The 14,118-nt window shown below is 38.3% G+C and overlaps 1 protein-coding gene across 3 annotated transcripts; it reads left to right on the forward strand.

Moving 5' to 3' along the window:
• Positions 1 to 3,546: 3,546 nt before the first annotated feature.
• On the forward strand, positions 3,547 to 13,837 carry LOC147168774 (plastin-3-like). Of its 3 annotated transcripts, none has more exons than XM_086084895.1 (16): positions 3,547 to 3,626; positions 4,454 to 4,522; positions 6,091 to 6,242; positions 6,386 to 6,515; positions 7,318 to 7,450; positions 7,698 to 7,779; positions 8,474 to 8,639; positions 8,793 to 8,932; positions 9,419 to 9,514; positions 9,681 to 9,867; positions 11,121 to 11,199; positions 11,282 to 11,399; positions 11,489 to 11,622; positions 11,735 to 11,858; positions 13,152 to 13,276; positions 13,347 to 13,837. In XM_086084895.1, exons 2-16 carry the CDS (start codon positions 4,462 to 4,464, stop codon positions 13,477 to 13,479), a joined length of 1,860 nt encoding a protein of 619 aa, XP_085941021.1. In that variant the 5' UTR covers positions 3,547 to 3,626; positions 4,454 to 4,461; the 3' UTR covers positions 13,480 to 13,837. The 3 variants fall into 3 exon arrangements, with proteins under 3 accessions (XP_085941021.1, XP_085941020.1, XP_085941019.1); XM_086084894.1 differs by having other exon boundaries at positions 3,599 to 3,682; XM_086084893.1 differs by lacking the exon at positions 3,547 to 3,626 and having other exon boundaries at positions 4,444 to 4,522.
• The last annotated feature ends 281 nt before the right edge of the window (positions 13,838 to 14,118 follow it).

A 14,118-nucleotide genomic window follows, 5' to 3' on the forward strand; every position in this document is an offset into this window, starting at 1 on the left:
GCTTTATATTTATAACATTATGCCATGTTGATAGATGATGCTGCGCAACTTCCTGAAAATATACAGACTCAATTTTCTCCTGCCGATTAAAAGGCTAACTTCCTGTAAATAAGAGATTAGCTATTTCCTGCAGAATGTCTGAATACATGTGTATCTATTCATATCTGTCGCCTTGAAAACAAGCAGTGATGCGTCAAACTGGGGTAGCTCCGGACTCGGAGCGGGATGACTTACTGCTTTCTTTTCCCTCCCACTTGAGTACCATTTTTTTTTTGGTCATGTTTTTGACGCAAAAACAAAATAGGGTTATGGATTGACAGTAGGTTTTCAAATTAGGGTTAGAGCTTCAAGTAGGGGTTCAAACTAGGGTTTGGGTTTTAAATAAATCCTTCTTTTTTTTTTCCTTCTCTCTCCAATCTTCTGAGCCATAATGCAGTATTTCACTAAAACCAACCCTATAATAACAAAACTTATTTTTTCGTATATATATATATATATATATATATGCAATAGCTAAATTTTTCTTGACCAGTTAGCCTAGCATTTACTCCTACTAACTAGCATTAGCAGTGATTTGCAACTGATCCTGTAACAGTAAAGTAACTTACTTTTTAAAGCAAGTAACCAATAAAGTAACTAAGTTACTTATTAAGGTAACTGTGGAAACACTGCCCATGTGTCCGTCAGCCCACAAAGTTGCCAAAAGCCCAGTTGGGTGTGTACACGTCAACACACAGGTGAGTCTCAAAGCTGAGCGCTCTTCATTTCCTCCACCAATCGCAGGCCGAGCTGACGGCACGACCAAATAAGGGCATGTGGTCCACAGAGAGGGGAGTTGGCAGCTTGGTACTTTTTAGATGGGTGTGGTGTTGCACTCCACTGTGTGTCAAATGACACATTTTGACACAAATAGGAAGGAAAGGAGGAAAGGCAAACACATTAGTGTACTAACAAGCTTGCAAAAGAAGCCAGTTTGACCAACATTCCTTTCTTTTCATGTCTGGTGCAACACAAACACAGGATGTGATGGCACATCCTCCTGCGATTTTAATACCTCTCCCACGTGTTGATATTCTCTCTGTGTCAGGAGGGAACGAGATTTGCTTCCTTCATGGCTTTGGGTTGGGGTTGCAATTGCATTCGTTGCGTCATTCACTTCCTGATATTTAAGATGAGAAAAAGGAGATGAAGTGCAAAAAAAAGTGAGCGCAGCGTGAGAAAATTCTATGGAAGGTGCCATGGAATAGGATAAGAAATATGAAGTCACAAGAAATAAGGGGAGATGTGATTCCAATTTATAATCAGTGGCCGTGCACAAGATGCCAAAGTCATTGTGTCATACTGAATCATGAAAAGGAATGTTTTTGGAATGAACTGTCAATCACTGCATATTATTGAGATTGGCATTGTTGTAGCGACTTAGGTTGAAATAATTCATAGCTGATAGCGTCTCGCAGATAAATCTGTGTTTAAATTCCGTAATTAGAACTTACTTCGTGGTGGAGAAGTACAAGTCCTGGGGTAGGAGTTGCACTTTATGTGATGTCTGCCATCTAGTGGTCAACACTGTTATTACAACTAAAAACTGCTCGTCTACAGTAAGCATTTGATTTGGATCTGGTTTTAATGTCGATGCCATCAAATTGAAGTTAAAGCACCTCCTGTTTGTTTCTTTTCACATCCATTGTCTTCGTGTCTAGAGCCAAAAAATAACAAATTGTGTCGATGTCCCGATATTTCTGGACCTGACTGTTTTTGTAGACAAACAGTGTTCCCTTTAAGAGGCAGACAATGATCACTTTGGTGAATGCTTGGACAAAACATGACTTCTTGGTCTTTACTAGAACTCACCGCCAAACAACTTCAAACTAGCATCGCATTAGCATAAGCTAAACGACCGTATCGGCTTAAGGAAAATCATATCAGTAAAGTTCATGGGAACAAGTGCTACTCTGGAGCGTAACATTTGCACTCTGGAGCAATGGGAAAAAAAAGGTCACGCGAAGGGAGATTTACAGGCACATCGGCGTAAGGAGACGGGCGGGTGAAGCGAAACAGCCATTGTGCTTGAATGCCATCCATCCATTTCCTATAGCGCGTCTCCTTGTTAGGGTGAACGGAAGCCAATATAGCCTATTAGCATAATTACTTAGCCATTTTTAACACAGTGGACTCGCTAAAAATGTTGTTTTCTTTTGTGTAGATTCAGTCATCCGGTTTCCATGTTATCCACAAAAATAACAATAGCAATCGATGCTATTGTGCTAACGACATGCTAACGAATGAATGCCTTTTGGTGATACGTTTTAGTGATAACTTTCTGAGCAGTAAGAACATTTAAAAGCCTCATTAGTGCGGCGAAGACACGGCTTTTCAACTGCAGACTGAAATAACGAAATAAATGAAGGAAAATAAAGGAACAAATAAAGCATGCAGAAAATAAGGCCTTCTCAAAAGTGTTTAGTGGGAACCTGCCACAGAGGAGGAATTTACTTTAACAAGATTCAGCACATCACTGTGTGTGTGTGTGGGGGGGGGGGGGGGGTTGAAGGTATGAGGAGAATAGGGATGAGGAATTTATGCATGTCGAGACCGGTACAAGCAGCAGCAGGGAGACCATGTTAATGTCGGAGTTACACAATGTAACATTAACTCAATCACTGCCATTGACGGCTATAGACGTCAAAAATTAATTTGAACTATTTCTATTAGTTAAAAAAAAAAATCCTTACTTTTGTATACGAGTATGAAAAGCTAGAACAACTTTTATTGTACATTTAGAACAGATGTAATTTTTTGGGATTAATCCTGAGTTAACGAGTGAAGTCGTGCGATTAATTACTAATTACACATTTTAATCACCTGCCGCCCCAAATTTTTAATAATCTTTTCTTTTTTCAATCTTTTCTTTAAAAAATAAATAAATAACTAGTGAAGTCATGCGATTAACTTATTCACTGCCATAAATGAATTTGAACTATTTCTATTAGTTTAATATTTTTTTCCACTTTGTTAACAAGAGTATGAAAACCTAGGAAAAAATGTATTGTACATTTAGAACAGATATAAAAATTTGTGATTAATCGTGAGTTAACTAGTGAATTAATAAACATTTGAATTGAATGTTTTTGATACGTGGGGTGCGAAATGATTCAAGGACGGTTCATTTGAGTGGGAATACGATTCAATTTGATATGGTGCAGTTATCCCTATAAATATATATTTAGAAGTTAAAATGTGACAATAAAATTGTATATTTTTTAAATTATTATTTTTCTCATATAATTTCAAAATGATCATTTGATTGAAATGATATCATGACTAAAGTTGTAATTTTACTCAAATATAGTGGTCTATTTTCGAGATTAAAATAAAGACACATCGGTATCTGCTGGGTAAAAAATAAAAGTCGTTAGAAAAGTACAAATTTGGCTAAATGTCGATGCTTTTCTTGGGGGAGGTCACAGTCAAACTGCTGCTGATGTGAGAAAGGAGGAGGGAGGGCGCGGTTCGATTTGGATGAAAGGGTGGCGCGAGTGGGCGGAGTTACAGTTCTCGCCGGGCGGTGTCGGATGAAGAAAATCGTGAGCTTCCCGAAGCCGACACAGCGAGGACTTGTCTCCCAGGTAGGGAGGGGGGGAGGGAGAGATTCGATTTCACTCAATCACTTGGTGGACTTCAGGTAAGAAGTGAAGCTTTCTTTTCCACTCATTCATGACTCTCTTTTGGCATGTAGCGCCTCTCGTTTTACAGTCCAGGCGAGCAAGATGCAAAAGCAGTATTAATTATACATTTGTTTATGTATTCAATTCAAGCATAATTTATGCACGTTGTCTTGCCGTCATTATTGTCATTTGTCACTTTACACACTTGCGCCGTTTAAATCGCAGCGTTGAACCGCTAGATCGAAGTGCAACAATGTAAAGGTATTTTTTTTTCCTCTCTCTGAATCATACCCTGATAAACTGCCTCGTCATCGTCAACGTGTGTGTGAGAGAATGTGTGTGTCAGGATGAAATTGGAACTGCTGTAGTGTGCACGCGTTTATGTTGGAGACAATTTGAGAACGTGATACCTGAATTATTTGGCGTTCTTTGTGCTAATTTTGACTTAATGACGTTTGAGCAGTTGGGGGGGAAAGTCAATTACAGTAAAAATATTAAAGTATGTAATTTTATTACATTAAGTTGGTATAGACATACTCCACACTCCATTTCAAGGCGAAAAAACTACAAATTTAGAGCAACAAAAAACATTAAAAATGTGTTCCTCCTGAAGCAGTGCCATCTGGTGGAAGTCTAAACACATTACAACCATTCGCCTCAGCTTGCCCCGATGAGGACAACTGCAATAGAAAATGGGATTTAAATTGTTTTGCATTCCCCACCACAAAAGACACACTAAGCGACAGTGCCTGAAGTACCCTCTGCTTGCTGCTTTCCCATGGCCTCAGGTGTTACCATGTCGCAGCAGATGAGCTCAGAGGAAATGGAGGAGATCCGAGAGGGCTTCCAGAAAGTAGGTGAGTAAATTATTTATAGTGTGCGTTGTTTTCAGGACACGATATTAGTCAGCTATGTTTGAATTTGGCAAAGAAGGAATTACTGGTACATGCATTCAGGCTGACAAAGGTGGAAGACAAGACACTTTAGGACAAGCACAGACTGGCCCGCCGGGAGCTTGAATCTTTTTTTCTTTTTTCTTTTTTAAATCTCACTAGTTAGATTTGTGACCTATATGGGTAACTCTGGTGTCTGCGGGCTTGGGAGTAATAAAAAGAAGATTGATGCCTGAAGGTCCTGTAGTGTAAGATGACAGTTTGTGACACCATGGCATAGAAGAAGTGACATAAGATATTTATTCAGCAGCCCGATAAGATGGGACACAGACAAAGAGAGAGCTTTCCCCTCAAACACAAGCTATTTACCAAAATAAGTCTTCCATTTTGTTCTTCAACGTTCTTCCGCATTCGTTGTTTTCCCAGACAATGCTTTTAGCTATCTGCACTTTTCCAACAATGGCCTTCATCTTCAACTCATTCCCTCCCAGCCATTTGTCACTGAAGCAACCCCCTTTTGCTCCCGGCTGTTTTACTGGATTGACTGATTTTGCAAGGCCCACAGAATATTGTGTTCTAATGCTATAAAAACATGGAACCGACCAAAAGGAAGATTAGAGTCTCTTCTTTCATCAGGAAGAAAAATATATTTCTATTTGTTTCCGTATTGCGTTAGGATATAGCATTAGAATATAGTTAATATAGCTAAGTTTCATCATTATTCACAAATTTGTTTAAAACAGTGGGGAAAAGAGCTTTTTGCAATATGGCCCTGGTTGATCTCTTATAATCTGCTGCCACCTGCTGGCCGTTTTTTGTAATCACTACCATTGTTCCAAGCGGTCTCTTCTGTTCAGAGGCTGCATCAAAGCCTTATGTATGCTCTTGCATAACAAAAAAAAACACCCATAAAAAACGTAATAATTATGTTTTTGGGACCATGGTAATATTTAACTCCTTCACTGCCATTGACAGCAATAGACGTCAAAAATTAATTTGAACTATTTCTATTAGTTTAACTTTATTTTATTTTATTTTTTACATTTTTTGTTAACAAGAGTATGAAAGCCTAGATTTTTTTTTTTACATTTAGAACATATAAAATTTGTAGTGAAGTCATGCGATTAATTAGGATTACAAAATTTAATCGCCTGATGCCCCTCATTTTTATAATATATATATATATATATATATATATATATATATATATATATATTTTTTTTTTTAATTTTTAATAATCTTTTTTTTAAGAAAAGATTATTAAAAAATTGGCAATTACAATTTTTAATCGCATGACTGCACTAGTTAACAAATTTTTTATCTGTTCTAATACAATAAAAAAAAAATACTCATACTCTTGTTAACAAAATGGATGAAATATCAAGGTTGTTGTCCTGATTCAGGAAGGGAACGCGGTCTCACTGACAAAGCGACATAGGGAAAAAAAAAGAGGCATTTTTAAAAATAAGCAACAAAATAATTTCTCATTTGTGCTTTCTTTTCTCACTCCCTACCTGATCCGATGTCCGTAGACGTGGACGGCAACGGGTACATCTGCGTCGAGGAACTCGCCGATCTCTTCCGTGAGGTCGGTTGTCCTCTACCAGGCTACCAGATCCGCGAGCTCGTCCAGAAACTTGACCGGGACAAAGACAGCCACATCAGCTTAGAAGAGTTCGCCGCTGTAGGTAACACTAACTAAACAACCGACTAACCAACCCAACTGAGGAAACCTACCGACCAAGTTAATGAGCACTGTTGTATAATGGCGAAACGCTAAAGTTAAAGAGTTAAATTGTCGTTTTGAACTTTTGCGGACTCGTTCAGATTTTCAAGGAAATGAAGGACGACCGCATCGCGCAAGGTTTCAGGAGGGCTCTCAACAAGAAGGAAGGCATTGTTGCCATCGGGGGCACCAGTGAAATCTCAAGTGAAGGAACTCAACATTCCATCTCTGGTAAGAATGGAAAATGTCTCTTGTGCTAACATCTTGCTTATTTACCCCAAAAATAAAAATCATAAAACTGTGAAAAACTTTGACAAAAGTGGCCATTTTCATGGAACCCGTGTTTTCTTCATTCGTCATTACAAACATCGGCCAATTTGGCCTAATGGCCGACTATTTTCCCCTTGAAATGTTATAGAAGAAAAACGAAGTTTCCGACGCTGTGAAAAGTACCCCGAGTGCGCCATTTTGTTTGCGTAGCATTAGCAACTAGCAAGTGTGTAGCGTATGTTATTCTGTTGTCTCTAAGCGTCCTTTAAGCCGTTTAATGACACCCCAGTTGGAGTCAACTGTAAAACTAAACACATGATGATAAGAACGACATCCACTGTATATTTAAATACAAAACATCGCTAGCCTAGCGCTAATGCTAAAAACCAAGGGAGGATCTCATTCAAATGCTAACAGGAAGTTAGCATCAAGTGTTTTTCCTTCAAATAACAATCACACACAAATGCTGTGGGAACACATACCCACGGGTAAGATAACACTTTGCAAAGGCTCAAAAATCTTTCCAATGTGTGAAAAATGAGTTATTTTAATAGAATCCAAGCGCAACTTTCTTCTGTGTACAACATGGATGCACGGCACCACACTGCCCCCAAGCGGCAACAAAATATATATATATGTTATGCATTAAATACTTGGGTTTTGTATTAATGAAAATCTGTGATTTCAAAGCCTTCTCGAGCTGTTTACTGACCAGCATTTATACTTAAACAGTTGATGTTTACAAAGTAGCCATGTCTTCCAGAACAGGAGCGCTACGCCTTCGCAAACTACATCAACTCCACTTTGGAGAAGGATCCGGACTGCAAACACGTGCTGCCCATAGACCCGAACACCGGAGCGCTATTCAAAGCGTTGGCAGATGGAATTCTACTTTGGTAAATTTTTAATGGACAATTTATGTATGGCAGGGTATTTATGCATTATAGTTATAGTAACCAGATGAATATTTCATGGCTAAGTGGCTGATGAGAAAAAAGTCTTGTAATTCCCATCACCAAAAGTATTCAAGGAGACTGTTTTGTCATCTATGGATGTTTGTTGTTGTTTAAAAAATATATATATATATATATATGACTCATATTTATTTGAGCCCTCCAACTTATCATATTATTGTTTGTGCAGCAAACTCATCAACCAATCTGTTCCTGAGACCATTGACGAGCGAACCATCAATACAAAGAAACTCACTCCGTTCACTACACAGGTGGGCCGCTCGTTTGGTTAATAGCATATGCAATATGAACAGGGCTGGGTATCGATTCTGATTTCTTGAATCGATTCGATTTCGATTCACAAGAGTTCAGTTTGATTCAATTTAGATCCCCCGCCCCCCACTCTGATATGATTCAATTCACTTCACTTTTGATCCGATATGGATTGATCAAATCTTATTAAATATCAAGGGCATGATAAAAACTTCATTAAATTTCAAATTACATTTTACAGAGGAAGTAACTAGTTAAATGATTTAGTTTATTAATGAAGGTAACACGTTATAATCACTTATGTCTTACACAAACATTGACATCAGCAAGGACGAGATGAAAAATATCTTCATAATTCTAATTCAATAATTGTAAACATAAATAAAATAAAAATTCTGAATTGTTTTTAAGTACAATAAGTCATGAAAGAAATACTTCAATTCATGTGAACAGTAAATACATTTGAAAAAACAGTAAGATACTAAAAAAATGTGGCCTTTAAATTTAAATTTTCTTATGAATTCATGGGAAAATAAATATTAAAATAATCGATTCATGTTTTATGAATCGATATCAGGCTCGAAAAGAAAAATCGATTCAAAATCGAGTATTCAATTTAAAAAAAATATTTTTTTTTAACCCAGCCCTACTGAAAAAACATGATTTGTCTTTAATTGTGTTCGTCACAAACAGGAGAATCTCAATTTGGCTCTGAACTCCGCCTCGGCTATTGGCTGCCAAGTTGTCAACATCGGAGCTCAAGATCTAAAAGAGGGAAAACCTCATCTGGTTCTTGGACTCCTCTGGCAAATCATAAAGATCGGACTTTTTGCAGATATCGAGCTGAGCCGCAATGAAGGTACTGACACGAAGACATGACATTCCGCAATAAGCTTGGCCCGGGATAATTGAACTCAAATTCAAAATAAATCAAAACTACAGCCAGCTTATAATTGTGAAACTAGTGCAGTTGCTATTTGCTATATCGTCATACTTCTTATCCTGCGTACAGCGATTGCGGCGCTGCTGGAGGAAGGCGAGAGTTTGGAGGAGTTGATGAAACTCAGCCCGGAGGAGTTGTTGCTGCGCTGGGCCAATTTCCACCTGAAGAAAGTTGGCATGACCCTGACAAACTTCTCAGGGGATATTAAGGTTAGATAAGATTTCTGGTATGCATGATTTAGCACTCATGATGTTTAATGAAAGTCAACAAATTGCATATGAACTCATTCACTTCCAGTCATTTTCACTGAAGCAACCCCCTTCGCTCCTGGCTCTTTAACTGGATTTTGACTGGCAGCAATTAGCATTAGAATATAGCTAAGTTTCATCATTATTCACAAACCCATTGAAAACACCGGCAAAAAGTGCGTATTGCAACATGGCCCTGGCTGATGTCTTGTACTCTGCTGCCACCTGCTGGCCGTTTTTGTAGTAACTACCACTGCTTCGTGCATTCTCTTCAGTTCAGAGGCTGCATCAAAACCTTCTGTATGCTCTAGCATAAAACAAACAAACAAACATTTAAAAAAACGTATAAATACGTTTTTGGGACCCTGGTAATATTCCAAATAGAACGTATTTATATTAGTTCATTTCAAGGCTTTATTTGAACCCTGCTCTGTTAATGTGTTACAGGACTCCAAGGCGTATTTCCACCTACTGGAGCAGATCGCGCCAGATGGCAGCAAAGAGGACGTCGAGCGAGTTGAAATTGATATGACTGGACTTTATGTAAGCCGGCGAAGCAAAACATGTAGAAAGTCGCTTTTTCTCATCGATTGTGTCACTGGATTGTATGTTGACTTTCGTCGAAAAAATACTGTTTGGTGACCGGCGTAAATCCCGCCATCTACGAAAATAGAGCCCGTCATCTCCATCTTTACTTCTGTGTCGCCAGGAGAAAGATCTTGCGAAGAGAGCCGAGCGCATGCTGGAGCAAGCCGACCTTCTTGGCTGCCGGCAGTTTGTGACCGCTACCGACGTCGTATCCGGAAACGCAAAGCTCAACTTGGCGTTTGTGGCCACGCTCTTCAACAAACACCCGGCTCTAGAGAAACCAGAGAACCAAGACTGGAATCTTGCCAGTAAGTAACTGAACATTCTAAATTTGTTCGTTTGTTTGTTTCTTTACTTGGATTTGTGAGGAGAAATCGAATATTACTGTCGCATAGTCCCGACCGAATATGGGAAATTTGGGCTGGTGGGCATGATAAAATGACGAATTAAGAATTCAGTCTTTTGTGTGACATTAATTGTTGATGAAATGAATCTTGAAACAATTGAGGAAAAATGAAATACGACACGAGATTCTCTCAAATGATTTTTTATTTTTTGCCAATTGATTGATAAAGTTAGTCAAATTACACTCCTAACTTCCTTGTCATGCAGTATAAAGGAAAATGAAACTCGGGACAAACCGATCATGGATTTATTTATTTTTCAGGCCAATGCCAATTCAGATATTTGGCAGAATAAAATTCTGATAACCGATTAATTGGCCAATTCTTTGAAACAAATATATAAGGAATAAAGTGACTTAATTTTCGGTCCCTTAACAATTACAACAATATAGATATGAATTACAGACAAAACATTTGAATATTTTGCAATGATTTGACATTTTGGATTTAACTTTACAACAGATAGAAATTGTTTTTGGGTGGGGCAGAGATCATTATGTTTGTCTTATAGGTTAATGTGTAAAACAAAAAATCGAATTGGATGATTTTTTTTTTTGGGGGGGGGGGCCGCTTTTAACTCATTCACTCCCAGCCATTTTCACTGAAGCAACCCCCTTCGCTTGTGTTCTCGTCCTATAAAAACATGGAACCTACCAAAAAAAAAATTAGTCTCTTCTTTCATTAGGAAAAAAATTATATTTGGGCTTGTTTCCGTTTTGCAGCAATTAGAATATAGCTAAGTTTCATCAATATTCACATTCCTCCAGTCAGACCCTGTCAAAAAGAGAGCTTGTTGCAACATGGGCCTGGCTGATCTCTTATACTCTGCTGCCACCCGCTGGCCGTTTTTTGTAATAACTACCATTGCTTTAGGCCACCTCTTCATGTCAGAAGCGGCATCAAAGCCTTCTTAATGCCTTTTGCATTAAAAAAAACACTTTGTTTTGGGGAGTGAAGGACAAAGTATTAAAAAACGTATTTACACGTTTTTGGGTTTGAATGAGTTAAAAGCACTAACACTGGCCAATTATATCAGCCAGCCGATTCATCCGTCAAGGCTCTCCTCAAAAACATCTGATATCAGTACGTCCGTAAACCGGGAACCAACAACCCTGAGAAGTTTGCCTCTCCTCTTTCGTTTCTCTTGCACTTCCAAGGCGAGACCAGAGAGGAGAGAACATTCCGGAACTGGATGAACTCTCTGGGAGTCAGTCCACGTGTTCACCACATCTACGGGTCAGTTTCTCTAACTTGTCAAACAAAAAATGTCACTTTGTAGCCGTACTGACACATGGACGCTTGTGCGCGTTTCTTACAGCGATCTGCAGGACGCCATGGCTATTCTCCAACTATATGAAAAAAGTAAGGTGCGAGTGGACTGGGACCGAGTCAACTTGCCTCCGTTCAAGGCAGTAGGGGGAGGCCATTTGAAAAAGGTCAACATTAAATCGTGTCGCCTTGTACATGGTTACAAGTTGACATGCATTGGGGGAAAAATAGATTTGTTTGTGTTTGTCTGAGGCAGATAGAAAACTGTAACTACGCCGTGGAGCTGGGAAAGAAAGGAGCCGGCTTCTCCCTTGTGGGAATCGGAGGACAGGATCTCTATGATGGGAATTCGACTCTCACCCTCGCACTGGTGTGGCAGCTGATGAAAAGGTGATTTAGAATTCACGACGCCACCGTGAATGAAGAATGGGGTGAATTGGAGTCAGATTTCCAAAACCAAACTTTTTATATTCCGGTAAATATCATTTTGCTCCTAATCCAGGTACACGTTAAATCTTCTCGAAGACCTCGGGGATGGAGAAGTGGCGGGAGAGGATATAATAATCGCGTGGGTGAACAAAACTTTGTCTGAAGCTGGCAAGACTTCTTCTATCAAAAGCTTCAAGGTAACGAGACAAAGTGCAATTTCTGGTACAAATTGCGAGGTAACGCTAAAATGCTGAATGCTAAGATTTGAATGCATGTGCTTATGAAGTCAATTGAATTTGTATTTTTTTTTATTAACACGATGCAGCAATGCGGTTTCACTGTATTATTATTATTATTATTATTTTTAAATAAAGTAAATTGAAAGATAAATTACTTAAGTACTCAAATGTGGTCCAAGCAGGGTTTGAACCCAGGTACTCCGTGGTGGAGGGCAATTGCTCTAACCACTCATCTAATGTGACTCTTCACTTATCACTTAGCAGAGTTCCGCAACTTTTCCTGTCAAAAGAGCCATTTTAGGCCAATTAAAAAAAAAATAATGTTTTTAAGTGTCTGGAGCCACAAAATATTTGAACATTGTGATGAAGGAAACAGAGTGTTAGTAGTGTTATGTACAGACTTTGGTTTTCATCCATTTTTAGATTTTTTGACTCTTTTCTACTCTTCTGCCAAATGTATGACATTTTTAGCAATTTTTAGACAAATTATAGTAATTTTCTGCCTCTCTTCTTCCTTTTTTTTGGACATTTTATGGCTTTTTTTGTGCCTTTTTTTGCTATAAATTTTCTGACATTGTTGCCTTTTTTTGCACATTTTCTTACCTGCCTTTTTAAAAATGAAGTTTCTGACTTTTGGGGAAATTTTGTGTACATTTTATGGTAATTCTTTCAAATTTTTTTTTTTTGGTGTGTGAAGATTTTATGGTTACTTTTTAAATGTTTTCTTTTCTGCCTTTTCGTCTTCCTTTTTTTTTTTATGGTCACTTTTTGGACATTTTTAGGTAATATATATATATATATTTTTTTTAATCTACCTTTCGTCTCTTTTTCTGACAACTTAAAAATTTGGACTCTGACATTTTTTAAACATTGTATTTATTTTATTTAAACCATTAATTCATTTGAAAATATTTTAACAAAAAAATAAATAGGCCTATGCAAAAAAAAAAAGTAAACAATTTTTTTTTAAGATCCACAAGGAAAGTTGAAATTTGAATGGTGTAAATCGGAAGTATTATGTGGGAGTTGTAACACGGCAAAAAAGTGAGGAGAATAAAAATCCCATTCCCACAATAACAATATTTGGGGTTGGCGGTGAAGAAAAAAAGCCTGGCAGCCCGCCATGCCTTTAAAGCACTCAGGGAAACCCTGCCACAGCACAGTATATGTTTGAATCTTTAAATCTCACAATTGTCTACTAACAAAGTGTGACGTTCATATGCTAAGATTTGTATTGGTTTTGCTGTCCAGGACAGGTCACTCAATACTAGCCTTCCAGTTTTGGACCTCATCGAAGCCATCCAACCGGGGAGTGTGAACTTCGAGCTGGTTCAAAAAGACAATCTGACAGATGACGACAAACTCAAGAATGCCAAGTAAAGACTCAACTTTTCTCCGCCTTGCATTTTACAGAGTGACTGTAATTCTGATCTTACCCTGCACCAGGTATGCCATCTCCATGGCGCGAAAGATCGGGGCCAAGGTCTATGCCCTGCCCGAGGACTTGGTCGAGGTCAACCCCAAAATGGTGATGACCATCTTCGCCTGCCTGATGGGAAGAGGCATGAAGAGGGTGTAAAGGAGTGACGGATGCCGATAATCCACTTCGACCGACGGACTCTGTCTGCCGGTTGGTTCTGTGGAAGCCAAATGGGTACATGGTGTCAATTTAGCAGCTTGGGGTTTCTTCATATATACATCTTTATTTCAGGAGTAACGTAGTGGCTGAGCTGTTATCAGGGTCATGACGCAACTCCGCGGTAGTGTAGTTACATTTCTGTCCAGCGCATGCTGGGAAATGTTGCAACCTGACTGTGAGTAGAGATTAGCCTGTTGCTGGTTTGTTTTCATGTATTTTACATGCGAATCATTTAAAGTAAGTTGTTATTTTATAGCTAACCAAGATAGGCCATGTTTTAATAAAACAATGCAAAACAGTCCTTTCTTGTGTCTCAAATAATGTTCATTTTTCACGATGTAATAAGGCTGCTTTTTTTTATTGTATTTTGAATAATTTTAACTGATTACTGTGGGTAATTTCTTAACACGACAGTATTTTTTTCGAATCACATGGGTGAATGATTCTAATATTATTCACAATCAATCAGGAACTACAAGTAGGGGGTTTCCAATAACTCAGATTCTAGAATACAATATTGTACAAAAGTTCATTTCAGTAGTTAAATTAAAAATACATATATCTTATACATTAATACAA

This window comes from Leptonotus elevatus, chromosome 9 (assembly GCF_054856555.1).
Source record: "Leptonotus elevatus isolate MCC_2025b chromosome 9, RoL_Lele_1.0, whole genome shotgun sequence".
Classification (NCBI taxonomy): domain Eukaryota; kingdom Metazoa; phylum Chordata; class Actinopteri; order Syngnathiformes; family Syngnathidae; genus Leptonotus; species Leptonotus elevatus.

Bases quoted from the DNA above. Each gene is read 5' to 3' on its own strand.
- LOC147168774 (XM_086084893.1), top strand. From the start codon at position 4,444: ATGGCCTCAGGTGTTACCATGTCGCAGCAGATGAGCTCAGAGGAAATG. The intron at 7,451-7,697 runs GTAAATTTTTAA...TTGTTTGTGCAG, and splicing joins GCAGATGGAATTCTACTTTG to CAAACTCATCAACCAATCTG. The intron at 8,933-9,418 runs GTTAGATAAGAT...AATGTGTTACAG, and splicing joins ACTTCTCAGGGGATATTAAG to GACTCCAAGGCGTATTTCCA.